Source organism: Gallus gallus, chromosome Z, assembly GCF_016699485.2.
Source record: "Gallus gallus isolate bGalGal1 chromosome Z, bGalGal1.mat.broiler.GRCg7b, whole genome shotgun sequence".
NCBI lineage: Eukaryota > Metazoa > Chordata > Aves > Galliformes > Phasianidae > Gallus > Gallus gallus.
In genome coordinates, this window is record NC_052572.1 from 1,431,775 (window position 1) to 1,456,938 (window position 25,164).

Consider the following 25,164-nt stretch of genomic DNA (forward strand, 5'->3'; position numbering starts at 1 on the left):
ACTAGACCTCCTCTTGAGCTGTGTTCATGTTGTTAGGACACACAGGATGGCCTCTGGGCTGGTGGGAGGAACAAATGAGAATGGAGTGTAGCTTTCCTACTACTACTGCGAGGGTGATACTGGAGGAGTTGTTGAGGAGACTGGATTCCTTGTATTTGCAGCGATTGGAGAATGTTACTTTTCTTACTTCAACAGTTCACCACTTTCAGTGACATCAGGGGATTAAAGCCATTTTTTCTCCTTCATTGGGACTTAGAAGTTGCCTTCTCTTTGTGGTTCTGAGAGTTGATTGCCACTTGTGACCCTGCATGCGCACTTCACTCCTCTGGGTCTGTTCTTTCATCTGCAGGAAGTGTTATGGAGGAAAGAGATATTGATCATATTGCTTGGTTCTCTTTCTTCTGATGATGGAGAAAAAGGAGAAGTATTCCTCGTAGATCACAATTTGAACACAAGATCCATTGTCGTTCTTATGCCTTGGGAGATGTGTAGCCATACTTCAGGAGAAGGGTATTGTAAAAATAAACATACCCCTTGGTTTACCTTCTCACATTCCGTAAGTCAGCAACAGCTAGGGAATGGAATTACTGTGCTTTTTAGAAATACTAACAATTACAATGATTTTTTGATCCCTTGAAAAGGCAGAAGCTAAAATTTAGCTGATGGACAATAACTTCTACCAAAGTATTGGCAAAGTGAATTTAAGCAGAACGTTTTAAAAGGAAAAAAGTACTCCACCAGGAAAAAGAAAGTGTCAAACAAGAGAGACAGCAGCAAAAGAATGGCTTTGTTGTATAAGCACTCCTGCTGTTATCTGCTTGAAAAACAGACCAAAGTAACTAACCAGGAAAGTCCTTTCTGAGCAAGAATGTTCAGTATTCTGTTGACAGCAAAAAGAAAACCTACATGTTGTCTGCTACAAAGCTTTGTGTAGCACTTTGTCAAGAGACCTTTGCAGAATACATGGTGGGTAATGCTGGCAAGGCAGCATCGATCTCTTCAGCTTTGTTTTAAGATACTGTTGACTTTGTAGTTGCATGTGTAGTGCATAAAGCCAAAAATGGTCTGGCCAAAAAGGACTAGCATCAAAATGCTGATACCCTGCAAGTGAATTGCGAAAGAGTAACCAAAAGTATCTGAATGTGCATTTCCTTCATCTATCAGTCCAGCAAGGACACTGCTCAGAATGCCTGACAGCTGCTTGCTCACTAAATAGTGAAAACTGCTCATGAAAATCTGTTTAACTCCTTGGCGCCTGCCATTGCTCTGGGGAAATCAAATTCTGATGCCAAGAGATTAAGTACTGCATGTTGAAATGTTTTAATGTATTTAAACTGAGGTGAGTAATCTCCGAGAATGAGGTCAGCTAACTGGTGCAGCAGCAAGTAGTGCCCACTGATCGCAGTGTGTCATTGCAGATTGCTGGGGGGTCTAAGACCTGTTTACTGAAAAAAAAAAAGCCTGCCTACCTCTTGCTTCAGTGTAGAGCAGGAAAATGGTTGGAAATGCTGACAACTTTTGTTAGCCTGGGCATCAGCAATCTTTATTCCTCATGCTGGGAGTTCCTTGTGGTGCAGTGTTTAAAGAGAAAAAAAAAAAGTGACTTGCCACTGGGATAGATTCATGTTTATCTAATCTTTAGTAGCACTCGACTGTAATTCTCAGTGATGTTTACTGGTGGTAATTTTGTGCACATTGATGGCAAATGTGCTTAGCAATTATCTTGGAGCTGAATGCTAGCTGGATGTTCTTGATTAGGAGGAGGATTGTGTGTGGTCTGCTGGCTAAGGCAGGAGACTGAAGGCAGGAAACGAGTTCTCTGTCCCTGCTCATCTGTGGGCTGAGGCCAGCACTGTTCCTGACCTGTGTTTCCCATTGGAATACCTTCTTCAAGGTACTGGGTTGTATAGCATGCAGTGTTCACGTAGCCAGCATTTCTTCTTCCTAACAAATCCTTCACATAGTGTTTTTAAATATATACTGTACAGTTTTTATACTTAGCAATGTGAAAAGTGAAGTGTAATTTACAGAGCGTAATGGAATGCCCTTGTGTTAGGGTTCCTTAAAGTAAACAGAAAAAAGTTTTTTTTTTTATTTTCATAATTAAGTGTGGCTTTCTGCAGTATATATTTTATTCTTTAGAATGCAACTTGTTCTGAAGCTTATACAGATCTATTTATACAGATTTATTAATACATTCTGTTTGCATTCATCACTGTTTCTTGTGGGAAAGCATAACCATTCAGCTTAGAACTCTGGTGCTGTTTCATTTCCCTGTTTTAACTATCAGCATCACATTCTTTTTCCTTTTAGCTTGTGAATCCATCGTAGCATCATATTCTATGAGAATACACAGAGAACCTGTTAGCTCAGAGTTCCTAACCATATTGTCAGCTCACTCAGTTTGCTCACTGTGCAGTCACATCAGCACCTGCTGCGTGTTTGGTATCTCAGGCAGAACTTTATATGACAGTAACGGTCTATGGAAATATCCTTGTCATGGACTATTGAGAAATGCCTTCTATTCTGACATAATCAATATTGTTTATATGGTGCTTTACCTGGCTTTTACCAGGCTTACCTGGAAGAATTGCCTCCCAGCTTTTGCAGTTCATTGCTTTCAATCTTTCTAAATGTTCAGTTTATGCTTTTTCCTGCTAGACTGTATTTAAGTTTGGAAGAAAGCACTGTAATGGTATCTCACGTCATAAGATGTGATTATTGGGGTTTTTCCCCTTGCAGAAATGTTAAGTACAAGGGTACATTGCAGCCTTTATGAGGTTCTCATGAACAAGTGGCACAGGCCTGAGTCTCTGCTGCAGGAAGGTTTACTGAACTCCTTCCAGAACACTCAGACTGTTAATAGAAGTTCTCACGCACTGACAGTTTTCAGGTGAATCCTCGTGCCAGGAAGTACACCCTTTGTCTTCACCCATAATTGGGAACCTGCATGCAGCTCTGGGAAGTATTGCACAACTTCAGTTGTAGGAAAATCCTCACTGACGCTTAAACCGTGTCCTTTAAGTTTCATCTAAAAATTACTGGTATCAGCCAGTGCTAAATTGGACTTGGCACATGCTGAAGCTGGAGTAAGCCTTCAGCTTGTTCAGCTTTTGGTAAGGCTTCCGTTGCCTGTATCCCTTAATTTCTTTGAGGTTTTCAGCTGTATTGTGATTGAGAAGTATGGGAGAGATTGGCATGCGCTATGTATTGTATTCTACAGCAAACTGTTGATTCATTTAGCCTATTCCTTGACCTGTAATAAACTGTATTCATTCTCAATATAGAAGTTTTCAGCATAAAGTTGCCAAAGACTATATTTGGTACATTATAACAAATGCAAAAGAATCCCAAAGTGCCTATTGACTTGGAAAGAAAACAGCTGAAAATGCACAGTTTGTTTGAGATCATACCTGGGCTTTGACACGCAGTAGCCTTGTTTTTTCCTGGCAGACAGCTGTGGGCAGAGGGGCAAGGAGGACATGGAGGGGGAAATAAACAACCATACATTCACCAGAACCCCTGAAGACTTGCATGAGCTTTCAGTTATTGTGTACAGGAAAAGAAGGATAGCGTTAGTTCATGTGTTCATTCTTAGCACTGCTAAGAGAAAGTTGGGAACCCTTGGGAGCTGAAGATCTAACCACAATACCCAAAGAGGCTTCAAGTCTGTGGGTTGTACAATTAACTGCGTGTATGAGGCTTTAAGTACTGTTGCACAAGTAATTTGATGTATTGCATTAGTGGTGTCCAGGTTCTATCCAATCGATAGGAGCAATAGGACAGTGAAACAGGTGGCAACTAAGGTGAGGTTATACCTTGCTATATCAATATATTACTAATGTTGGGCACATCCCGCTGCTGTAGCTAAGGTTGGGTTGTGACAACGTAGCATGCTGGTATTTGAGAAGCAATGCTGTTTTATTACCTATGTGAGATCCCGTATCGTGGCTCTAGCCTTGTCTGGACAGGTTCACCCTTTACTTACTTTCCCCAAGGCTTTCCATGGATCCAAGTATGTGATCTATGAATGTGAATAAGTGTTGTGTGTATTGTCTTTATCCTGCTATTGAAAAAGACATTGTTTATGAAAACATGGAGTGTTCCGTGTTTATGGCTTGGCTTGCTGCTCTCACGTTATAGATTTGGCATGCATCCTCGTCATTGTTTGGAAAGACAAGAATTAAGCAAGAATGCCTGTGCCCCAATGGGGAAAAGGATACATCAATTATTCTAGTTGAATGACACTGATTACAGCAATTAAGGTTTTTAGGAAAAAGAGTGGGAGAACAGAGCAGGAAAGGCAAGCATCTTCCATCCTGCGTAATTGTGCCAATCCTGTGTTTCTTGCATCAGTTTGAATATAAAGTATGGGGAAAAGCCCTCTTCAATATTCAAATAACATTGCTCACTCTTCAAATAAGTTGTGTAGTAGAGTATGGTGGAAACAGTATTCTCAAAATGCACTGTTTTACTTTTTCTGGCCTTCTTCTTCTCCCTTTCCTCAACCATTAAGAGAAAAAAAACAACAATAGGTCCCTTTTGACACTGTGGGGCAGTCTTGCTTCATCAGCATTTTCTAGATTCATAAAACTTTTCCAAAGTGGCACCTTCAAATGCCTTTAGCACACATTATTTGGGCTTCATTGCTGGCTGTGGTTTCTGCCTGAGGTTAAATGCTCCTAGCAGTTCTTGTTTTCAGCTATCAGGGGCTATGCTGTGTTGCTCTTGGGGGATTCTATATGAAGGAAACCATGTTTCTGGGATAAAAAAACTGACCTCATTTTGAATATGCAGTTCAGTAGGTGACAATTGTTGATATGTTTTTTAGTAAACTGATAGTAGAAAGAAATAATTTTGCTTTATTGTGAATGTTCCCTCTGATATGCTTGCTGAAATTGAGTTTTGGAATTACAGATTTTACAATTTGGGTTAAGCAGAATAACACTGTCATAACCTGGCTGTAGTGCTGTGTTTATTGCATGACCTACTTATTTGAAAGCACAGAATGAACAAGAATTGTCTGTTCATTGTGCTGCAATGCTGCAATGCCTATTTGGCAATGCAGAGGAAAAAGCTTTGCCTGCTCTTAGGCATTCAGTGCTGTAAAAACCCTTTGCTTTGAAAGATTACTGTTTGAAGTATCATTCAGTGCATGTTAGACAAATGTAACTTCTTTCTGTCTCTGCTTATTCTTCACTTGATATTAAAAAGAATAGGGAAACATGAGCAATGTAGGGGATTTTGAAAGGAGACTTGAACTGTGGGCTGGTTGAAGTCCCTGGTGATCAGTCAGTCAAACTTCTGCAAGACCATGATTAAATATGAACTTAGGTAAGCAGTAAGTAAGACTGTATTGAGTATTAGTGTACTTCCTGTGAAGTATACTAACTTCCAATTGTTAGTAGCTATTTGTTTTAAATGTAAAAAGTCCTAGTATCACTGGTGATAATCCTAAATGCTTTCCATTTCATGTAAAAATGCTGTAGTTTTAAATCTAACATTTCTTCTAGTGTTTGTCCTTGGATGAGAAATGTTCATCATCTGAACCTGTGTTTAAATCTGCTTAAATTTAGGTTGTTGGGATTTTTTTGTTATCTGAAAATCCAGAAAACCTTTGCTATGATTCATTTTCAGGAACGGAATGTGAAGACCTTATAGAAGAGCTGCTGTGCTGCCTCATCCAGCTCATTGTTGAGATTCCCCTCTTGTAAGTTGGCTTTGATTTCTTCAACCTCCCTCAGTAAGCTGAACATTTGAGAGAATATAAACATGCACTGATGAGATCATAACATTGAATGCTTAGATTAGAACGCTGCACGTGGTGGTGCAGTACTGATAATGATAACCTGCAGCCCTGAGTTGGAAGAAAGCCATGGTCAGCATTGTGCACCCAGGTCAAACCATCAGGAGAGGTTATTCTGTTTGCTTCATTTGAGATATGATGGCTCCACATTCCATGGCAGTATGTGTCACAAAACATAACTGATTTTCTTTTTACAGTTGATAGTATTAAATGAGGGTAAACTTTCTTTGTTCTTTAGGAATAAAAATGTTTTTCCACCTCTGCCTGGATTAATTTTAACTTTTTACTAATACGAACTTCATCAGAGGTCATGTCAGCAATTGCTGTGTTTAAATTGCATTGTAGTCTGTGCCTAAAGCATGTTGCTTCAATGAAAGCACCACAGCTTTGAAAGAGTTTCTGAGTATTTAGTATAGTGTCGTACATAACTCTGATGTAGTTTTATACTTTGTATTGCTTCTTGTTTGGGAAGCAGACCAAGATGGAACAGTTGGAACATTGCTCTCATTGGGTACAATCACCTCAGCATTGCATGAGGTTTGGTCGTACTGTGTAACAAATTAGCCAACGAATTTAGTGCCATTCTGCAAAGTTGGTGAGTGCTTCCTGGAGCAGAAGCACTTTTTGAGTGGAGCAGATTAGAGGGAAGTACAGAGGAGTGAAAGGATTGAGATAGGTGGGGAATTCGAACATCTGGCAGGATTTTTTGAATTGAAGTCCCCTTGTTTGTGTGGAATCCTGTGTCATGTTCTGTCTTTCTGGCAGGAAGAGTTTTAAAGGCATAAATGTTCTTAACCCTTTTCAACAGCTGAACCTGTCAGCTGCTGTGTTTCTGTGTGAATGTGCATGCTGGGAACAGAAGTGTGTGCAGAAAGCCCTCAGCCCTCGTCAATACTCCATACGCTGATGATTTAATTTAAAAGTTACAAAGCCTGTTTAAAGTATTCAATGATTAGATGTATTGGAAACATTAATTACTTCCTGAAAGAGGCAGATGTGGAAATGCCTATTTCATTTTGTGACAAATAAGCTTTCTTGCCTGTGTTTTTCCACAAATGGCATGCTGCTGAATTGTTGGCTTGAACAACAGTAAGAAGGATACTAAGACTTAAAAAATGTCAGTTGTTCCCATCTTTACTAGTGTAAAAATGTGAGTTAAAGCAGTAGTACAAAATTAAACAATTTTTTTGCATGTCATGGAAGGGGAGGTAGTGTAGGGAAAAGCTGGTAGAGGAAAATGTTGCTTTCTGAAATATACAATCACACAGTGGTCCTTGGAAGAGTATTCCTGCAGTTTGGTGGCCTTCATGGTATCTGCACTGATCTGCACTGTAGGGCAAAAGACTTGGCACCATAGCTTGTTGCAGGAAGAGTGAAATGAACTCTGTTCTTCATAAAGATATAAAACCGAGACATTTGGACATTTGCTTAAGGTCTTTTTTTTTTTTCTTTTTTCCAGAAAGTTGATCAAGGTTATTTTAGTTGCACAACTATTTTTTTTAATTCCCTTTCTCCTTGATCAGATTTATACTGTAATTTTTTCTCTACTTTGTATCAGGAAAGTAGTTATCTTCTTGCTATAGCTGGAATAAATCAAGGTAATTTCAGGCCTAGTGGGTGATTTTGGGGATGGAATAGATTGAGTGGACTACATGAAGTATTCCAGCATAGTGATTTGTGAAGTGGGACTTGGGTCCCTTGCTAGAGGATAGACAGCTTGCAGTGGCACAGACTGTTAGGGTCTCCATGCTCAACCTGTATTTGCAATGTAATTCAGAATAGCAGAGATTTTTAGAAATATTCAATGGTCTTCACAGAGGAGTGTCACAATTACCATGTCATTTGGGTTCAGTAGATACACTTCCATGAAGGAGTACTGCAGGCAGCTGCTGTCTGAATGCATATCTTCTCCAGATCCTGTTTTTAATGTTTTTTTTTCCTCCTTCAATAAAATACTAAGATTAATTTTAGTGTGTTTGACACTGTCCCCATATCCAAAGTGCTCATATCCAGCAGTCCTGGATTCAGACTTTCAAAATTGTTCTGTATTATCGTGTCAAGTGCCTTTTGTTGGAAGAAGTCAGTGCACTTAGAGCTATAGAATCATTAAAGCTGGGGGAGACCTCCAAGACCCCCAGCCCCAACCCACCCCACCATGCCCACTGGCCATGTCTCCCATGGGCCACATGTCCACAGTTTTGGAATACCTGCAGGGATGGGGACTCCCCCACCTCCCTGTGCATCCTGTGCCAATGTCTGACTACTCTGGAAAGAAACTGTTCCTAATATCCAGCCTGTATGTAACTGAAGGAAATATTTGGAAAATTACTGAAAGAAAAATAAATGTGCTGATTTTTGCTGGGAAAGGCTCCAGAGCTGTATAGCAAAGCACATCGAGGAGGAGTGTTAACAAGGAATGGAAGAAGCTGTTTTTCAGTGTTGGCTTTATTTAGAGAGATAAATATCCTTCCTGGCAGCTGCACTCAGTGCAGCTGATGCAAACTGTATCAGAGACCATGGAGCTTTGCATCGTTGTGGCCCAGTATCTGAGAATTGTGGAGAGGATCTTGGATAACCCTCATGAAAAATAGGCTCTGTTGCATTGTACGAAATGCCGGTGGGGAAGGTGTTGTGTATTAACATTTAAATGTAAGAAATTTTATACAGATGAAAGTTATTGCATTTCTTGAATTAGACTTGTGCACTCTCTTCTAACACTTGTGTTATAGTACATTGATGGTTGGTTTTTGGCTCACTTGGGTGTCTTATGGTAATCCGCTTTTTCTTTGGTCTTGCTAACATTAGCACCCAAGAGTACATTAATGATCAACATTGCATAGTCAGCAAAAAGGTACAACTTCAGGGTCGAACTTTACAAGTTTTGTGTAAAAACTGTTGTGAGATAGAGCTCCCAAAGCTTAAAATTATAAGGGCTGCTTTCAGCAGCTTGTTAAGGGCTGGTGTACGTAACAGAACATCTGGTTGTTATCAGTACATTTTCACTTCATTAAGAGCTATAAATGCATGTGGAAGGAAAATGAAATGCTGTGATCTGGTTACATCACTGCTAAGTAGCGCCCTGTGGTGCCAGTGGAAGGGAGTTGATATTTCTATTACATTCCATTATTTTTTTTATGCTTAAAATTGTTTTAGGCTGCAATCTTAATTACTTCCACCCTTAAATGCTAGCAGTGTTTGACTCGTGTAAGGATGTTCTCTGTGTTTTCTGAGGGCTTAAGAGTCAATTTTAGGAGGAAGAATGGAGATAGAATTGATCGTGAAGCTCAGTGGAACCATCAGTGCATACAGACAGTGCCATTTACAGGTAGTGAGAACTGTTGAGGCTTTTTGTACTTGCTGTTTGTAAGCAGCAGAGGTGTTGAGAACTGTGTGACTGTGAGTCATATTTCAATATTTTTTTGTTTTCAAACCAGTAAGTGGTTTGGTTTAATGTGTGCTGTCCTATGTGACATGCAGCAGAGTCTACTGCAAGGCTCTGCTCATCAGCAAGGCTGAGCAGAAATGCCTCAAGTCAGCTGATTTTTAGTAAATTTTCAAGTATTTTGAAGGTCTTCATCACCTTCAGATCATTTTTTTTCACTGCAAATATGTGGCCTCTAAGTATTTGAAGGTCTTACATGGAAGAATCTTTGCGTCACATTCTTTGTCCTAATATTATTCTAGTTTAGTTTCTGTGTTAGATCAGTGTTCCCTCTTATGACCTTCTTTCCTCTAGGCCAGCTTTAGTGCCCATCGATGAGTACCAGAATCACTGATCACGGGGTGCAGCGTTGTATTGATGCTGTTTGTTACACACCATGCAGTATAATCTAGTTCCAGGTCATGTGCTTTCTCTGTGGCTTTCAGCCCTGTTCTAACAAAAGCTATTGCCTGTAGCACCTTGAAAGACGCTCACTTGCTATTATTTTGGTTTGGTCTCTAGGCTGGGTTGCAAAAGCAGCAAGGTACTGGAGTCAGTGCATGTCTTTTTGGTGCCTTGGTGATTTTACATCACTGACTGCTGCCTGATTGAAGCCTTTTTGTCCCTTACCCAGCCAACAATTGAAGCCTTTTTCCTACATGATCTGGCCATCCATTAGACCAGAAGCGATTATTGTTGCCACCAAGTGCCCCTTCACTAAGATGGTTCTGCCTTGCTCTAAATGGCTGACGTTTCATACAATCATTAATCATATGATCATTAAGGTTGGGAAAGACCACTAAGATCATCAAGGCTAACCATCAGATCATCTTCTCCAGCCATTTACTCTAACTAAGGGAGCAAGACTAAGGAGAAGCCATGTCACAAAGCTCTTTCTCCTTGATGGAGAAGGTCAGCCTTTCCTGCAGGCTATGCACGGGAACATGATATGTTTTGTTGTCTGACTGTCATCTCTGTGGCTGCCTTTTCCCTTGGAGTTGGAGTTGTCAGCTATTTAGGAGAAGTCAGTTGAGCCGTACATTTTTTACGAGTATTCAGATTGTTATCTTGTGTTCTGTTGCTCAAAGGGTGAGGTCTTCCACTGAGATTTAGGATCAGAGATTCATTAAGGTTGGAAAAATGCATCAGGTCCAACTGCCAACCCATCCACACCATGCCCACCAGTTGATATTACTTACAAGTCCTGCTGATATGAAAAAATAAACACAGAGAGATATACGTGTGTGTATAACACTTAAAACTCCCAGAGTATTTATAGTATTTTGTCTGTAGAGGAAAGAACTGAATGCCAGTGGGATGAAAATGCATGCTGTTGCATGGTCTCGCATGGTTTAGGTATAGATTTTGCAATAAAATGTCTTGGATCCCACTATGGTTTTTATCCATTACATACTCCCTTTAGGGTATGTCCATGCTGTTAGTTTGTTCTCTCAATCCCTCAACTGTCTCCTGGTCAAGAATACTTGATGGTGCAGGGAGATGTGGTAGGAGATATTGAAGGTGCTCTTTGCTTTCTCAAGTATAGTTCAACTGTGATGAACACTGGTGTTATTAGCTGCTGCAGTGCATGTTTGCCATCAGTGAGTGTAAAGTTAGCAGTGATTCCAAGAGGAAAGATTATGTCCACTTGGAGTTGTTGTTCGTATATCCTCAGGCTGATAACCAGATCCTCAACTGGCTTTTCAGCTTCCAGCCCCTCTCCTATTCTCTTGGTGACTCCTCTTTCACCTTTCTGGTGGGCCGTCAGGAAGCAGGGAAATAAAACCTGGTTCCTGTATGATTGGAGAGGTTTTCTATGAATCAGCCTTGCTGGCAACAGTCCTGAACTAGAAAATGAGTTCCCTCTTAACTTTTTAGTGCTTGGAGTAGCCAGCTCTGCCTGGGGAAAAGTTCAGGGAAGTATTTAACCAGGGGGGCATTTTGGTGCAGTGGTGTGAAGTGAATTTTGGAGGTTTGTTTGTGAGCTCAACCTGTTTGTTCTGTAGGCATGAAATCACTTATAACCTCTCAGCCTCTGTTTGCTAAAATGTAGAAATAGTTGCGTTTAATTGAGGTGTTAATTTATGTTTCATTCCTAGCAGAGATTTCACTGTATGTTACCTCTGTGCCTAATTTTAGTTCTTCTTCTACAGACCTGTCTACATGCAGGGGACAAAGTAGAATGATGTGAGCACAGCAAGCAGTGGTGTGCTTGGCGTTGGAGAGAAGCTAACAGCACCAGGGTGGTGAAACGTAGGTGGACTGGTGATGGGTAGCACTGGGAGGAGGTTGTTCACATCCACTTATTAGTTTAAATGGAAGAAAGTGAATGCCAGAACACGGGGGACTTGTTTGGCTAGGACCGTAGCTCTTGTTCTGTGGAGGACAATTCCATCATTTGCCAACAGAACTGAATTGAATGCCACTCACCTTAACAAGTAAGGTACTGGTAGCATCATCCTCTGAACCTGCTTGCTTCTTCAGTCTGCAGAAGCAGATGAGTGTTTTGGCTGTTGTATTTTCTGATGGGCTGTGACTGACAGATGAGGTTTTGTATTATGATCTTCATCTTTTGGTCTACCTCAGCATTTTCCTTCCACCATGACACCTGTTGATGTGGCAGGGTAGCTGTCTGCTGTATGGTATCATGCTCTGCGAGCGCTTGGCTCTGGGTGCACACAGATTATGGCAAGTGTTCAAGTTAATGCTCAGACAGATTACTGACTGCTTTTGTGTGCTCTTTTCCTGTTTCTATCATAAACATCATCTTTTATTCTTGTTAACAACTACTGTTTTGACCGTGGAACTTTTTTTTTTTTTTTTTTTGTATGTTTGGAACTTGAAAATGCAGTTTCAGCATTGTGGCATATTTGAAATGACTGCCTGTAGGAACTGCAGAAGGACAAGGTGAGGTCTTTATACAGACAAAGCCTTGTGAGGGAGTGATGTGTGGCTCGATGGTCTGTTGTGCTTCACAGCTGCCACCACAGCTGATCCCATCTCTCACAGCTCCTCCAAAATGTGAATGAAACAGTGGCTAGGTAGATAGGAGGGAACATGGAGAGTTTGGAAGGGGAAAAAAAAAGGCAGGAGAAAATGACAGGCTTTTATCAGAGCTTACAGAAGTGGTTTCTGACAGCCCTCTCTGATCCAGGCAGGGTAAAGGAAGAAGAAAATGCTTGAGGTTTCAAGCACAGAGATAAAGCCTGGAGCTAGTACATGTCCCCTGCTACCACATGTGCTGGTTAAAGCACAAGGAGCAGCATTATTGATCCCGTGTCTCTGTTGCAGAAGCAGGTGGATGGAGGTGCTTGGTAATGTAAAAGGAAAAAAAAATGTTATTTCTGGTGGCTGATCAGTGGCCCAGGAAATAAAGATGCACGTCCTTGATGGACGATTGGAAGAGATGTATTATTCCTTCCAGGTTGCATTCCAGAAGAATCGGCTACTGCTTTAGAAATACTCGTGATAATCAATTCCTTCCAAGTCTAAATGCAGTGCTGCTTTAAAACAGTGCTCTTCAAGGGAAGCCCAGCATCTCTGCTGCCTGCTTGGCAGAAGGGATTGAGATAGAAAGCGTAGCTGACCTCTTAGAATCTTTTGTCATTTGATTTAATGCAGTGTTGTCTAAGCACTGCTGTAATAGAAGTTGTGTACGGTTGTTTAAATTAAATCATTCATTAAACTCGAAATGATTAGATGCATTGCTTATTGGAAGGGAGAATATACTTATGAAAATGTGTATATTAATACTTCGCAGTACACAGTTAGCTAACACCTGTGACATATTGACTCATCTTCTCATGGATAAATGGATTACTAAACAGTGTGCTCAATACATACATAAAATTGTTGAATTCATCTAAGGCTCTTGTGCTTTTGCACTCAAGTCCATAATTTTCTGAAGAATTTATATAGCTGTGATTATCTTAAGCTGTATGATGTGGCTTTAGATACACACCTTTAAACTATAAGACAAAATTGGTCCCCAGCAGTAAATTTGAAGTTGATGCAAGAAAGTGGAGGTATTCAGTGTAGTTAGAAGATAGGGTATGTGGAGCAAGGGGGAGCAGATGCTTGTAGTATGCAGTGGGGAGATGGAGACTACAGTGTGGTTTGGTGCACTGCTGTCTGAAGCTCATGTGCTTCAGACGTGAGCTTTATCTGAGGTGTGTAAGACATTGGGAAAGAAAAACAGTGGTGGAAATTAAACATGAAGTTCCTCTGCTTTTCTGACATGAAGAGCTAAGTAATTCTGACATGTAATTGATACTTGAGTCCATTATTTCTAATTTCCTCCTCATCTGCAAGCAAACAGCTGTAAGAGGAAGTCAAAGATAAGCATAAATTCTATGTAAGGTCGTTCTGTATGTGTGATAGCTTTAATAATAATGAAAAAAAGTCAATCTGCCCCGAAGTTGTATAGCCTGTCAACACAATTAAGCAGCATTTTCTTTGAAGTTAAGATGTTCCAGGTAGTTCTCGTGCCCCTTCACAAGTGCTTGGGATTCGAAAAGCCGTACATTTGACCCTGGGTGGAAAAAATAATTTCATTCTGAAGCTTTACCGTTGTGCTGCTGGTAATTAAGTATGTATGTGACTTAGAGGTTACCATGGATATTTGGCCCCCAGTTGAGGTTGAGAGAGCAGATTTAATTTGAAGAGGTTCTACAGGTTGAGTGAAAAGTATCTGCGGTCGAACAGACCTTAATTGGATTTTGAATAGGAAGAAAAGGGCTTGATCTGCGTGAATTTAGCTTTATTGTGCTTTTTCAGTTATGTAAGGGAGATTATGTAAGCAGATTATTTTCAAAAATTACTTATACATTAACTTCTTTGTTTTTTACCTTAAAGTGAACGTTACAAAAGTAGAGAGGAGTTTCGTAACATCTCGGGTTTGTGTTTCCAGTGGTATGGTGGGTCAGAAAAACAAGCAAAGAGATGATTGAGATGCAGAGACAGCACAGCAGGCTCTGCACAGTCTGCTTTACACCCAGGTACTTTGGGTGCTGCAGCATGTCACAGCTGGCCTTCTCATGCATCTCGTCAGCATCAACACAGGCTTGGAGATGTCCTGATATTCTCAGCCTTGGAAATAAGCGTCTGTGTTTTTGTATAGCAAGGAAGTGTTTCTTCTAAGCTCTCGTGTTTATCTTATTAGGAAAAAAATAAAGAAATATTGTCTGGCAACTAAACTTCAAATAATCTACACATCTAGCTCTTCCCCGTGTTGCTTGGGATTGGCATGGGTGGTTGACTGCAGAGCACCAGGGTGTTGGTGAGGGGCTTCGGGCCATCCCTAGCTCAGCCTTACTGCTGGCACAGGTGGGTCTGCACAGCACCAGCTCACAGTAGCCTCAGCCTGCTCTGATTCTCAGCACTTACACTGACCAACTCCCTCTGCAGTGGGCACAGAATCAGGTAGCTGAAGTGCACTTTGTGATTTCAAGGAAGAGTGTTTGTTAGGCAGTAAGTCTCCCCCTGACATAAACGTTACAGATTCCAGTACTTAAATCAGACCAGAGAAAACAAAAGCAGCAATTGGCATAACCTTCTCTTTCAAACACTTCTTTGAACTGGAATTGGTGAGGCTCTGGAGTGCACAGGACTTTGGTCCAGGAAGTAGTTGTTCCCGTTTGCTGTTGATATTGAACAGGTAACACTCACCTTCCTCATCACTTTCCTCAAACTGACCCACAGCTGCCACAGAAGGGTTGAAAGCAAGAATGGGACTGCTTCATATCAGTATTTCATTTTGTTTTAAAACTATGCTGTGTAACAAAGTTGTTTTAGGCAGAGTTGGAAACAGAAACCAGGGTATATCCAGAGTAACAGATGTCCTTCTCACCCTTTGCTGCACCTTTCCTAAATAACCTCGACTTAATGAGTTTTGCTGAACCACCTACAGTCACCGTTGGGTCATTACACTGTGTTCTTTGGGACTGGCAGTAATAACTTTGAATGTCATACTTCGTCACCTCACAATTACTACTGAAAATGGAGCAGCTCTCTGTGGCATTGTGATATCCTGAGCACTTTTTACACTTCAGATAGCATTTATTTGTATGTGACAGCTCTTCCAAAGCAATCCATTCTTCCTGGCATATGTAGCTGTGTTTGGCTCGCTGGCTGTTTCCCAGGCTTAGAATGTTGCTTTTGTGACAGTTTTGTTTAACAAGACAAAATATGTGTCTTGGAGATGTATTTATTATTTTTAAGGTGAAGTATAGCCTGCAAACTGAAGCTGGAATGTTGTAGGCAATACTGTAGTGTTTTTAGATTGTCCAACGACATAGCAAAAAATGCTTGTGGCAATGACAAATAATGCATTATCTATGTGAAATGGTACTGTTTTCTACTAAGGGAGTTGTTTAAATTTGTTGTTTGGTTGTTCTCCATTGAAACTTTCTGTAAAGTGCATAACCTCAGGTGAAGCTAATAAATGTTCTTATGAGTCAGTTTGTAAACAAAGCCATTACATTAATCTTTATACATTTTCCCTTTTTCCTGCAGAGATATCACATACAGCATTTCCTTGGAAGCTGTGACAACGCTCATTGTTTTCCTTTCCTGCCAGCTCTTCCACAAGGAAATTCTGCGAGAGAGCCTCATTCACAAATACCTGATGCGTGGGCGATGGTATGTCATGTTTTGGAGCTAGACAAAATGACAGAAAGGAGTCTGGTTTGTTTAAACCGTTTGTGCTTCTACACAAAGGCAGTGAAACAGATTCGGTGGTAATTTGTTCTCCCTACAAGTGGTGTTTATGCTTTTTGATCAGACTGCCGTTTCTCCTCTTTCACCCTTCTATTGTGTACAGGCAGCTGTTTGGAAAGGGTAATTACTATCTGTTGTACTATCACTGTGTAAGGTTGGATGTTGCGTTGGTCCTTGCACGTTGACCCCAGCCACACACAGCCATATAGTGTGGTTGGAGCAATACTGTTGTTACCTGCTCCATATCTCCAAAGCACAGAGAAAATACTAAATCAATATAGTTTTTCTCTCCTTTGGATAAATATTTTTCTACTTGTTTCTTGGGGTGAAGGAATACAACAGTTCCACAGACTGATTTAAAGGCAGTACTGAGAACAAAACATGTTTGTGACTGCTGTTGAAGGTGCTTCTGCAGAGCCCTGCTGAGGGCAGTGCAGCCCTGCAATGGCAAACCTTTGTGTGCTCTCCGTTTTAGTTTGTACGATGGCACAGTGCTCAGGACTGCTTTGTACCCCACTTGGTCTTAGCTATGCTGATAACGAGTATCTACTGTTCTTCAGATGTAGGAAGCGATCAAAAAGATTTTGAAAAGAACTGAGATCTAAGCTGAGCCTAGTCCCAGCAAACAAAAGTATGTAATATTGACTCTACTTGAGCTAAGTCTTGCTACTTGTAAGTCAGCCTTGGTTGTTTTCTTTCTCTTTGCAGTCTCCCATATACCAGCAGACTTGTGAAAACTTTGCTGTACAACTTCATTAGACAAGAAAGAAGCCCTCCTCCGGGATCACATGTCTTTCAACAGCAGACAGATGGAGGAGGACTGCTGTATGGGATTGCATCTGGGGTGGCAAGTGAGTCTTCTGCATGCAATTCATCAAACCTTAGGAAGTACTGGCTTCTGTGACCCCTTCTACTAACACACCTGTAGCCTGTTTCTTTTTTAACACATTACACTGTTACTTAGTGTACGTAGGGAACTTAACTTTTTTTTTTATATAAGAAAATGGCTGTTCATGTTTGTTACACTTTGTATTGTGTTTTTGGTCACTCTTCTTCACACCAGTTGTGTGGCTTTTTGCTATGTGTATTACATGTAAAAAAAAAAATCTTCCTAAAGGATTTCCTTTATCATACAATAAGAATAAAACATAATGTACTGCTAATAGCAATAATATGTATCACAGCAGTACATGTTACTTTTCTTTAATTTGATAAATGTAAATAACGCTTTACAAGTCAGTTGCTGTTAGAACACACACTGTTTATTTTGATCTTTTGTGAAATCAGTCACTGGCAGCATCTCTAGGGGATACTGAAGTTTGTGCTGCATGTGCTCTGCCAGAAAGCATTTCAGTCTGTGACAGTGCTCATGATCTCCTCTTGGAGGCAGTAAGAGAGCATGTTTTCATAGTGCAGTGTATCCTGAACACGCTGCAGTGTCTGTGTCAAGTGAGGTTACATACAGCCCCATGCCTTCACTGGAACATTGTCTTCTTTCTGGTTTCCAGTCAATATGTTTGGGCAGACAGTGCAATGTTAGGGTTATGCCCATAATGTAAATGTGTGAAAGAACAGTTGCTTAGTTTGCTGTTTATTGCTGTTTTTTGGTTTGCAGTGAAGAGAAATTAAATTGTTCTCTACAACATGTTTTTTATTGTGGAAGTGCCAGCAGGTATGTTCTCTTCTTTCTTTTCAGTTGCTGGAGAAAATTGCTTTTAAATTGTTTTCCAAACCAGTTCTCCATATGTGGTCTGTACTCCTGCTTGTGGCTGGAGAGCAGTTATCTCTGCATATTGTGTTGATACATGTTCTGAGCTCACGACCACTGTAGTCATGCTCCAGTATCTTTCTGCCTTAGTGCTGCCCCAGGCAGAAGAGCTTTTTTTCCTTTTCACTTGCTCAGCTTATAAAGTCCATCCAGATTGTCTCCACTCTTACCTTCCTCCATAGCTCCTCTGATATCATATCCCCACAAGTTCTACTTCTTGTGTATAAAATTTACATTTCTCAATTATTATAAATCAATCTGCATTTCTCAATGCAAAATCCTAAGGTCTCTGCCTACCTCTGTTCTTGCCTCTTCCCACACTTCCACCCCCTTCCCTTTTCTTGAACCATTCCCTTAACATCTCCCTTGGCACACTCCTACACTTACTTTGTTGTTCCTTTTGTGAGCAACTGAAGTGCCATCTTATCCTCTGGTGAATTAAGTGTCTTCATATAACGCTTTAGGTAAAACAGCCTTTATAAAGAGCTTTCTAATGACCCTTCCAGGAAAAGAAGTGCTGCATCCTGTTAGAAAATTGGGATACTTTTTCTGTTTGTGTGCTCACAGTTAATGTTTTTATCTGTTTGTTGTATGTGGTGCTGGACAGCATGTGGAATTTGGATGCGGTAAGACTGATAGAGTAAATGGCACATTTGTCCACTGGTAACATCTCTGAGTTAAGCCCTCTGTAATCTTTTGGTTTATATAGCATCAGATACGTGTGTGGAGTGCAGTAGAGATTTGAAAACAGCAACACAAACACCAGTTGCTTATGAATCTGAAGCAAGTTCTGAGCAATGCGCAGCTGTGAAGGACTTCAGAAGTGATAACTGTATTGGTGGTTTGATGTGGTTTTTTTTTGTATATTTTTGTAATCTTTTATGACTTTACTCGATAAATGTTGAAAGGAATGGAGGAATTGAAAATTTGCTTTTTTCTAATGCTTAAAATGCATAATGCTCAAAAAAACTTGGGATGGAAAGAGATAGGAGCCTGGTTTTTAAGACCTTCATTTTTCATATGAAACTTGGAGGCTTAAGATGATTATTGTACTTGTTAATTTGGAATTATATGGCTTGACAGCACAGTGGTCTGCCTCCTTGTGTATTATGTTATTCATATTTTGTAGCCACTTGCACAGCAGCAGACGAGCACTCTTGCTTAAGCACTGTATTTACAGCCTCCCCCTTCCTACCTTGTGATCTGCAGAGTGATCACTATACAAAACATGAGCAGGAGTTCACCCTTTCCCACAGTTAACCTTCTTCTGCTTCTCATCCACTGTAGCCTGTTTCTTTTTCTGTCATGAGCCTCCTTAACCCTGAACCCACACAGACAGCGTGCTCACACTGGTTACTTCCCTTTGTTTGACTCAACTGCACCTAAGTTATCTTTATGCTGCAAGAACATTTCTCCGTCTTGTACATGAAAGACCTTGATTAGATGTTACCAATAATGTCAGCTTCCAGTAGACAGACAAACAGTTATGTTTTTGGAGTGAGAGGGAAAACGAAATCTTAGCTTTTGTTGATAAAGGACATTCTTTGATGCGGTGTTTTTGACTTTGAATCAACTTTGTTTTGTATCTTCTGGTAGGTAGTCTTTTAGCAGGTGTGCAAAGCAGTTGTGCTGCTGGATCTGCTGGTGTGTTGTTCATGTGCTGTGAGGGCATAAATCACATCAATATGCACAGCAGTATAGAATAGAACCTCTTATTATGAATCAAAAGGTAATTTTTTTGGTTCAGAAGGTACATCGTGCCAGCTTCAAAAATTGTATTGCCAGTTTAAAATCCTCTCCTCTTTTGAGTGCTGGCATTTGCCAATTCATGAATCAGTTCAGTAACTTCAGTTAATTAAGTTGAGAGAACTGTTTGTGGGCAAGTAAATTTTTTATCTTGTAAGATAAAACTCATGTTACAGTGCCAAACAAATACTGTGGTAAGACACAAATATGAGTAGTGCTTAAGACTACTAAAAATTAGCCAAATTAGATGGTTTCATTTGAAACACTTCACTATCTAAAAAAACAACCACACTGCAGTGCATCGTGAAGTACTTAGGAGTTACTGCAGTGGTGGATTCTAGCTGACTTAGCGTGTGCTGTTCAGATGATTACAATTGTAATGGGTACAGTGCTGTACCTGGAAGAAGTGAATGAGAGGCCATTCATCTTGACCTGATCGATCTTCATAACTCATCTGGCCCACAAATGTACTGTAGGAGAATTAATACGAATTGCATAATTCAGTGTGTAGTCATCAGCAACTACTTCTCTTCTCCTGTCTGAACTCTGCTGTTGGAACTAGGCAAACATTCCTGAACATTAATGACTTTCATAGAAGTGTGTTCTTCATTCTGCATGATGTCATTCAGCATTGGTGTACTTGAAGAAGGAATCTGGTGACCTATTTAGTACATCTATGACTTGCATATACTCAGGTTTATTCATCATTTTTTTTTGTGCCAAAAATTTCATTTATAGGAACACTTCATAGAATCACAGAAAGGTTGGGTTGGAGGGGATCTTACAGCAGCCCCAGCCCCACCCCTGCCATGGGCTGGCTGCCCCCCACCTGCTCAGTCTGCCCAGGGCCCCATCCGTGGCCTTGCACATCTTCAGGGATGGGGGAACCCACACTTCTCTGGGCTGCAGTGCTGGGGCCTCACTGCCTCTCAGTAAAGAATTTCCTCCTAACATCTAATTTAAACTTCCCGTCTTTCATTTTAAAATCATCCCATCACTTCTCCTATCACTTTTTGCCCATGTGAAAAGTCGTTCTCCCCTCTCCTTCCTCTCTGTAAGCTCTCTTCACGCACTGCAATGCCAGAGTAGCTCTCCCCAGAGCCTTCTCTTTACCAGGCTGAACTAGCCCCATTCCCTCAACCTTTCTTCACAGGAGAGGTGCTCCAGCCATCCGATAATTTTTGTAGTCCTCCTCTGGACCAGCTCCAATAGCTCCGCACCCTTCTTGTGCTGGGGGCCCCAGGCCTGGACACAGAACTCCAGATCGGACCTCACAAAGGCAGGTCAGAGGAGGACAACCCACTGCTGCCCCTCTGCTGATGCAGCCCAGGATACTGTTGGCCTTCCGGGCAGCAAGTGCGCCCTACTGGCTTGACTTGAGCTTTTCGTTCCCGAGACCCTCCAAGTCCTTCTCAGCAAGGGTTCTCTCAGTGAGTTCTTCTCCCAGTCTGTGCACAGATCTGGGATTACTACAACCCAACACCCTTCACTTGGCCCGGGTGAACCTCACTAGGTTCCCATGTACTACCTTCTCCAGTCTGTTCAGGTCCCTCTGGATGACGTCTCTTCCTTCTCATGTCTCACCTGCACTGCTCAGCTTGGTGCCATCTGCAAACTGCAGTTTTAAACTGGGACAGGGGAGGTTTAGGTTGGATATTAGGAAGAAGTTTTTCACCCAGAGGGTGGTGACGCACTGAACAGGTTGCCCAAGGAAGCTGTGGATGCCCCATCCCTGGAGGCATTCAAGGCCAGGCTGGATGTGGCTCTGGGCGGCCTGGTCTGGTGGTTGGCAACTCTGCACATAGCAGGGGGTTGAAACTAGATGAGCATTGTGGTCCTTTTCAACCCAGGCCATTCTATGATTCTGTGATTCAGGAAATTGTTAATTTTTCTTGTAAGTTTCTCCTATATGTTTTTGATAGTTAATCACCAGCTAGAAATGGTTGTACTAATAGCGTAGACTTTGCTATGGGACCAACTCTTAAATCATGGAATCACCCACCACCTCTCTGAGCAACCTGTGTCAGTGCCTCACCATTCCTATTGTAAAAACAACAACACTTTTCATTATATTCAGTCTAATTCTCCCCTCTTTTAGTTTGAAGTCACTTCCCAGTGTCCTATCACAACAACACCAGTCCAACTACTGACCCCTGTGGGACACTGCTCGTCTCTGATCTCCATCTGAACATTGAGCCTTTGACACCACTCTCTGAGTTGGATCCTGCAGCCAGTTCTTTGTCCCTCAAACAGTTCACCCATCAAATCCATATCTTTTCAATTTGGAGAGGAGGATGTTGTGGGTTACCATGTGGAAGGCCTTACTGAAGACCAGAGAGATAACAGCAGCGACTCTTCCCTTGTCTGCTGTTGCAGTTACACCATCACAAAGGGCCACTGGGTTGGTCAGGCAGGACCAGCTCTTGGTGAAGCCATGCTGGTTGTCCCATATCACCCCTGTCTTTTCCATGTGCTAAAGCACAGTTTCTAGGAGGATCTTCCCTGGCACAGAGGTGAGGCTGACAAGTTGGGAATTCTGTTTCTTCTCGTATGTGTAGAGTGTAAATTGCCAAGGATAGAGACTATCATTCAGGATGTACAGTGCATAGCATAAAGAGTTGTGGTTTGTGACTAGAGCTACTGATTCCTGTGGTAATACAAATCCTAATTGCCACCATATGTTCCAGCTTGTTTACTGAGAGTTCTGCAGCAAGTTTCATGAGGTGTGTTGTATGTTGGTGATTTATCTCTCTGACATTTATCCTGATACTCTAAAACCTCGAGCAGCTTCAAATAACCCACTATGAAACAAAATAAAATAATAATAAGACAGAAACAGAAAACCCAGTCTCCAAAAATAAAAATAAAAATAAAAAAGCCCCTATTGGCTCAGTGATTATTGTCTTTAATTCTTCAAGGGAAATTACTTATTAAATTAAATAAAACTAAACACACAACAAACTGGTACCTTGCCAACATTTAAGGCAAGTAGGAAGCAGTTTTATGTTGTTGAAAAAGATTTCGTGCTTTACAAACTCTCTCAGCTCTAGAGGATTACAAAAATTGAAATTTAAAACTGGAATATTAATAATAAAATTTCAACTGTTAAAAAAAAAAAAAATACAACCCACAGTGTTGTATTTACAAGTTTGATCTTTTCTGAAAATCCTGTACATTTTTAACTCAGGAATGGCAAGAAGGCTATTTTTACCTCTTCACGTTAAATCCAATGTCAACAAGGGTATGGATCACCTACGCACCGTATTTTAGCATTAAGTCTAAAAATGCTTTAACAGGACTGTGAACACCGTTATTTCTGCTTAGCTTTTGAATATACTGCTGTTGCCCAAATGAGTTTACTGTGTCATTTAAGAAATAGCCCCAAATCTATCAATTGAGCATAAGCTTTTCTGCTTCAAGTTCATCTTCCAATAGGCCTCTGTGCTCTGCGTTATCTTTTTGATGGTCATCCTTCTGGATAACATGGAGTGTGGAAGATTAATGCGTGTCAATTTTTTTTTTTTTAATGAATACAGGATATTAGAATAACACCCATGACTTAATTCCGTAAGACAGTTATTCTTCATAGGTCTGGAAATGTTTAAAGTGTACCACTTGGGATGTGTTCTTCTGCTGCACGCATCCTCTTGGAGGTGGTTCAGTAGTTGAGGAAAGAGGAGGGCCAGTCTGGTTCCAGATGCACTGATACCTTATTACACATATTTTGTATTGACATCCAATTACTGGCAGATCCTCTAGAGGGATTCTAACATGAATGGAGAGGAGAAACTGAGCTGCATTTCAGGTCAGCATAAGGAACTTAGAAGCACAACAAATGCATTTTATATTACTACATTCATATTTGGTTTTCAGGACTGCTAGTGGATTAATTTCATCTGCAGGAGCTTCCAGAGTTGGAAGGCAGCTTTACTTTGAAATAAGAGGTTTTGAAAAACCCAGCCAGTTGCAGCACAACTGCCTGCCTGTGGAAGCTTGAGGTCTGTGCTGTCACCTTCAGCTTCCGAAATAAGCCATGAGTAATTTTTCAGTACTTCTGCATTAAATGTACAAGTCTGTGCTTTAACCCCATCCTAGTATAAAATTTAACTACCAAAATCTGATTGTGTTTATCAAACTCATATTCTGAAACAGTTTTATTTGCTTTACAAATAATTTTGTCGGGGGAGAGGAGAAAATACTCCAGAGCTTGGAATAAATTAAAGCAGCCTTTGGCTCAGGAAGGGAGTCCAATTTGTAATTAAATATACCTAAGGAGTACACTTTTCACTGTTAAGGATGTCATCATTCGAGACCAGAACATGAGAGGCAATGTGCTGTGTGGACAAGAGGTGAACAGTGAGTTTACTTACCTGCTAGTTGCAGTAAATCCTTACATTAAATCTTTACAGTAATGCAGCAGAACCTTCTAAGTATAATTCCTGCAGATCCAGCAGGGCTTATCGTTTTCCAGTTAGCAGCAGACAATTTATATAAGAGGTCAGATCTGGCACGTGGATTTGGTTTGTGAATATACCTCCCCGGGTACTGGTCCATGTTGGAGCAGTGCTTAGAGAGCTGCAGCCTGTGGGAAGCCCATGTGGGATCATAAAACCACAGAATGGTTGGGTTGGAAGAGACCTCAGAGCTTCCCCAGCCCCATCCCTGCTGTGGGCTGGCTGCCCTCCAGCTCAGCCTGCCCAGGGCCCATCCATGGCCTCAGGCGCCTCCAGGGATGGGGCACCCACAGCTCTGGGCAGCAGTGCAATTGCTGCCTCTCAGTAATGAATTCCTCCTCCCATCTGACCTAAATCTGTGCTCGTTTAGGTTAAAACCCTTCCCCGTTGTCCTATCGCTGTCAGACTGCGCAAGAAGTCAGTCTCCATCCTTATTATAAGCTCCCTTCAAGTGCTGGAAGGTCTCAATGGTGTCTCTCTAGAGCCACTTCTGAAGGATGAGGCAAAGAGTGGCCATGAAGGTGAGGCTGAGGTGATGCATCCCTGATGTCAAGACTCAAAATCAGATGAACGCTTGATTCTATTTAATCGCTAATGAAAATATTTGTGTGCATTAGAACATCTGTACTTCAAAATTGTCTGGTCTTGCAGAGTCATACAGAAACAGTTTTGCTTTTCATTATGCAGGATTTTCTATCTGGCTGTAGTGCATTTTTCTAACTGTGGTCAGAGTATGAAGAGTATGTTGAAGTTTGCAGTGCGAGGTAAAAGTGTTATGGCAAAACGAGCATCACGTCTGCAATATATGCTTTCTTTGTGAGCAGATGTTCTCCTTTATATTTGGGCTTGGAAATCTTTCCATCTTCCTTTTATTTCCATGGATTGGAGCTGTACTTCCCTCTTTCTGTAGACCCATGGAGGAGCTGAACTCTAAAGAGTGATCTAAGATTTAATGAGGCCTTTGACTAAAATGTTTGTCTCAAACCCTTAATACGATTATAACACGGTTATTTTTTACTTAATGTTCTAGAAAGGCGGTGGTAATTAAACATGTTCTGCCAAGCTGTAGTTTCCAACACAAGTATAAGATTTTTACATAACCTGATAAATGGCCATTTTTCCCTTTGAACAAGCCATTAAAAACATTTTCCTTCTTTCTGCAAAAGCCTTTACAGCCAAATTAGAGCAAAGCCAAAGAGATCATGTGCTGACAGCGTATTTATTAGTAGAAACTGCTTTAGCAGTTACAGAT

General features: G+C 41.0%; 1 protein-coding gene across 10 annotated transcripts in view; it reads left to right on the forward strand.

Annotated features, from left to right (window-relative positions):
* Window positions 1-25,164, forward strand: part of DYM (dymeclin) — a 147,622-nt gene that overhangs the window by 15,194 nt on the left and 107,264 nt on the right. For all 10 annotated transcript variants that reach the window (XM_046905308.1, XM_046905311.1, XM_040655494.2 and 7 more), the window contains 3 exons: window positions 5,638-5,710; window positions 15,741-15,866; window positions 16,653-16,795. In XM_046905308.1, coding sequence (XP_046761264.1) covers window positions 5,638-5,710; window positions 15,741-15,866; window positions 16,653-16,795 — 342 coding nt within the window. The remainder of the gene's footprint in view (window positions 1-5,637; window positions 5,711-15,740; window positions 15,867-16,652; window positions 16,796-25,164) is intronic.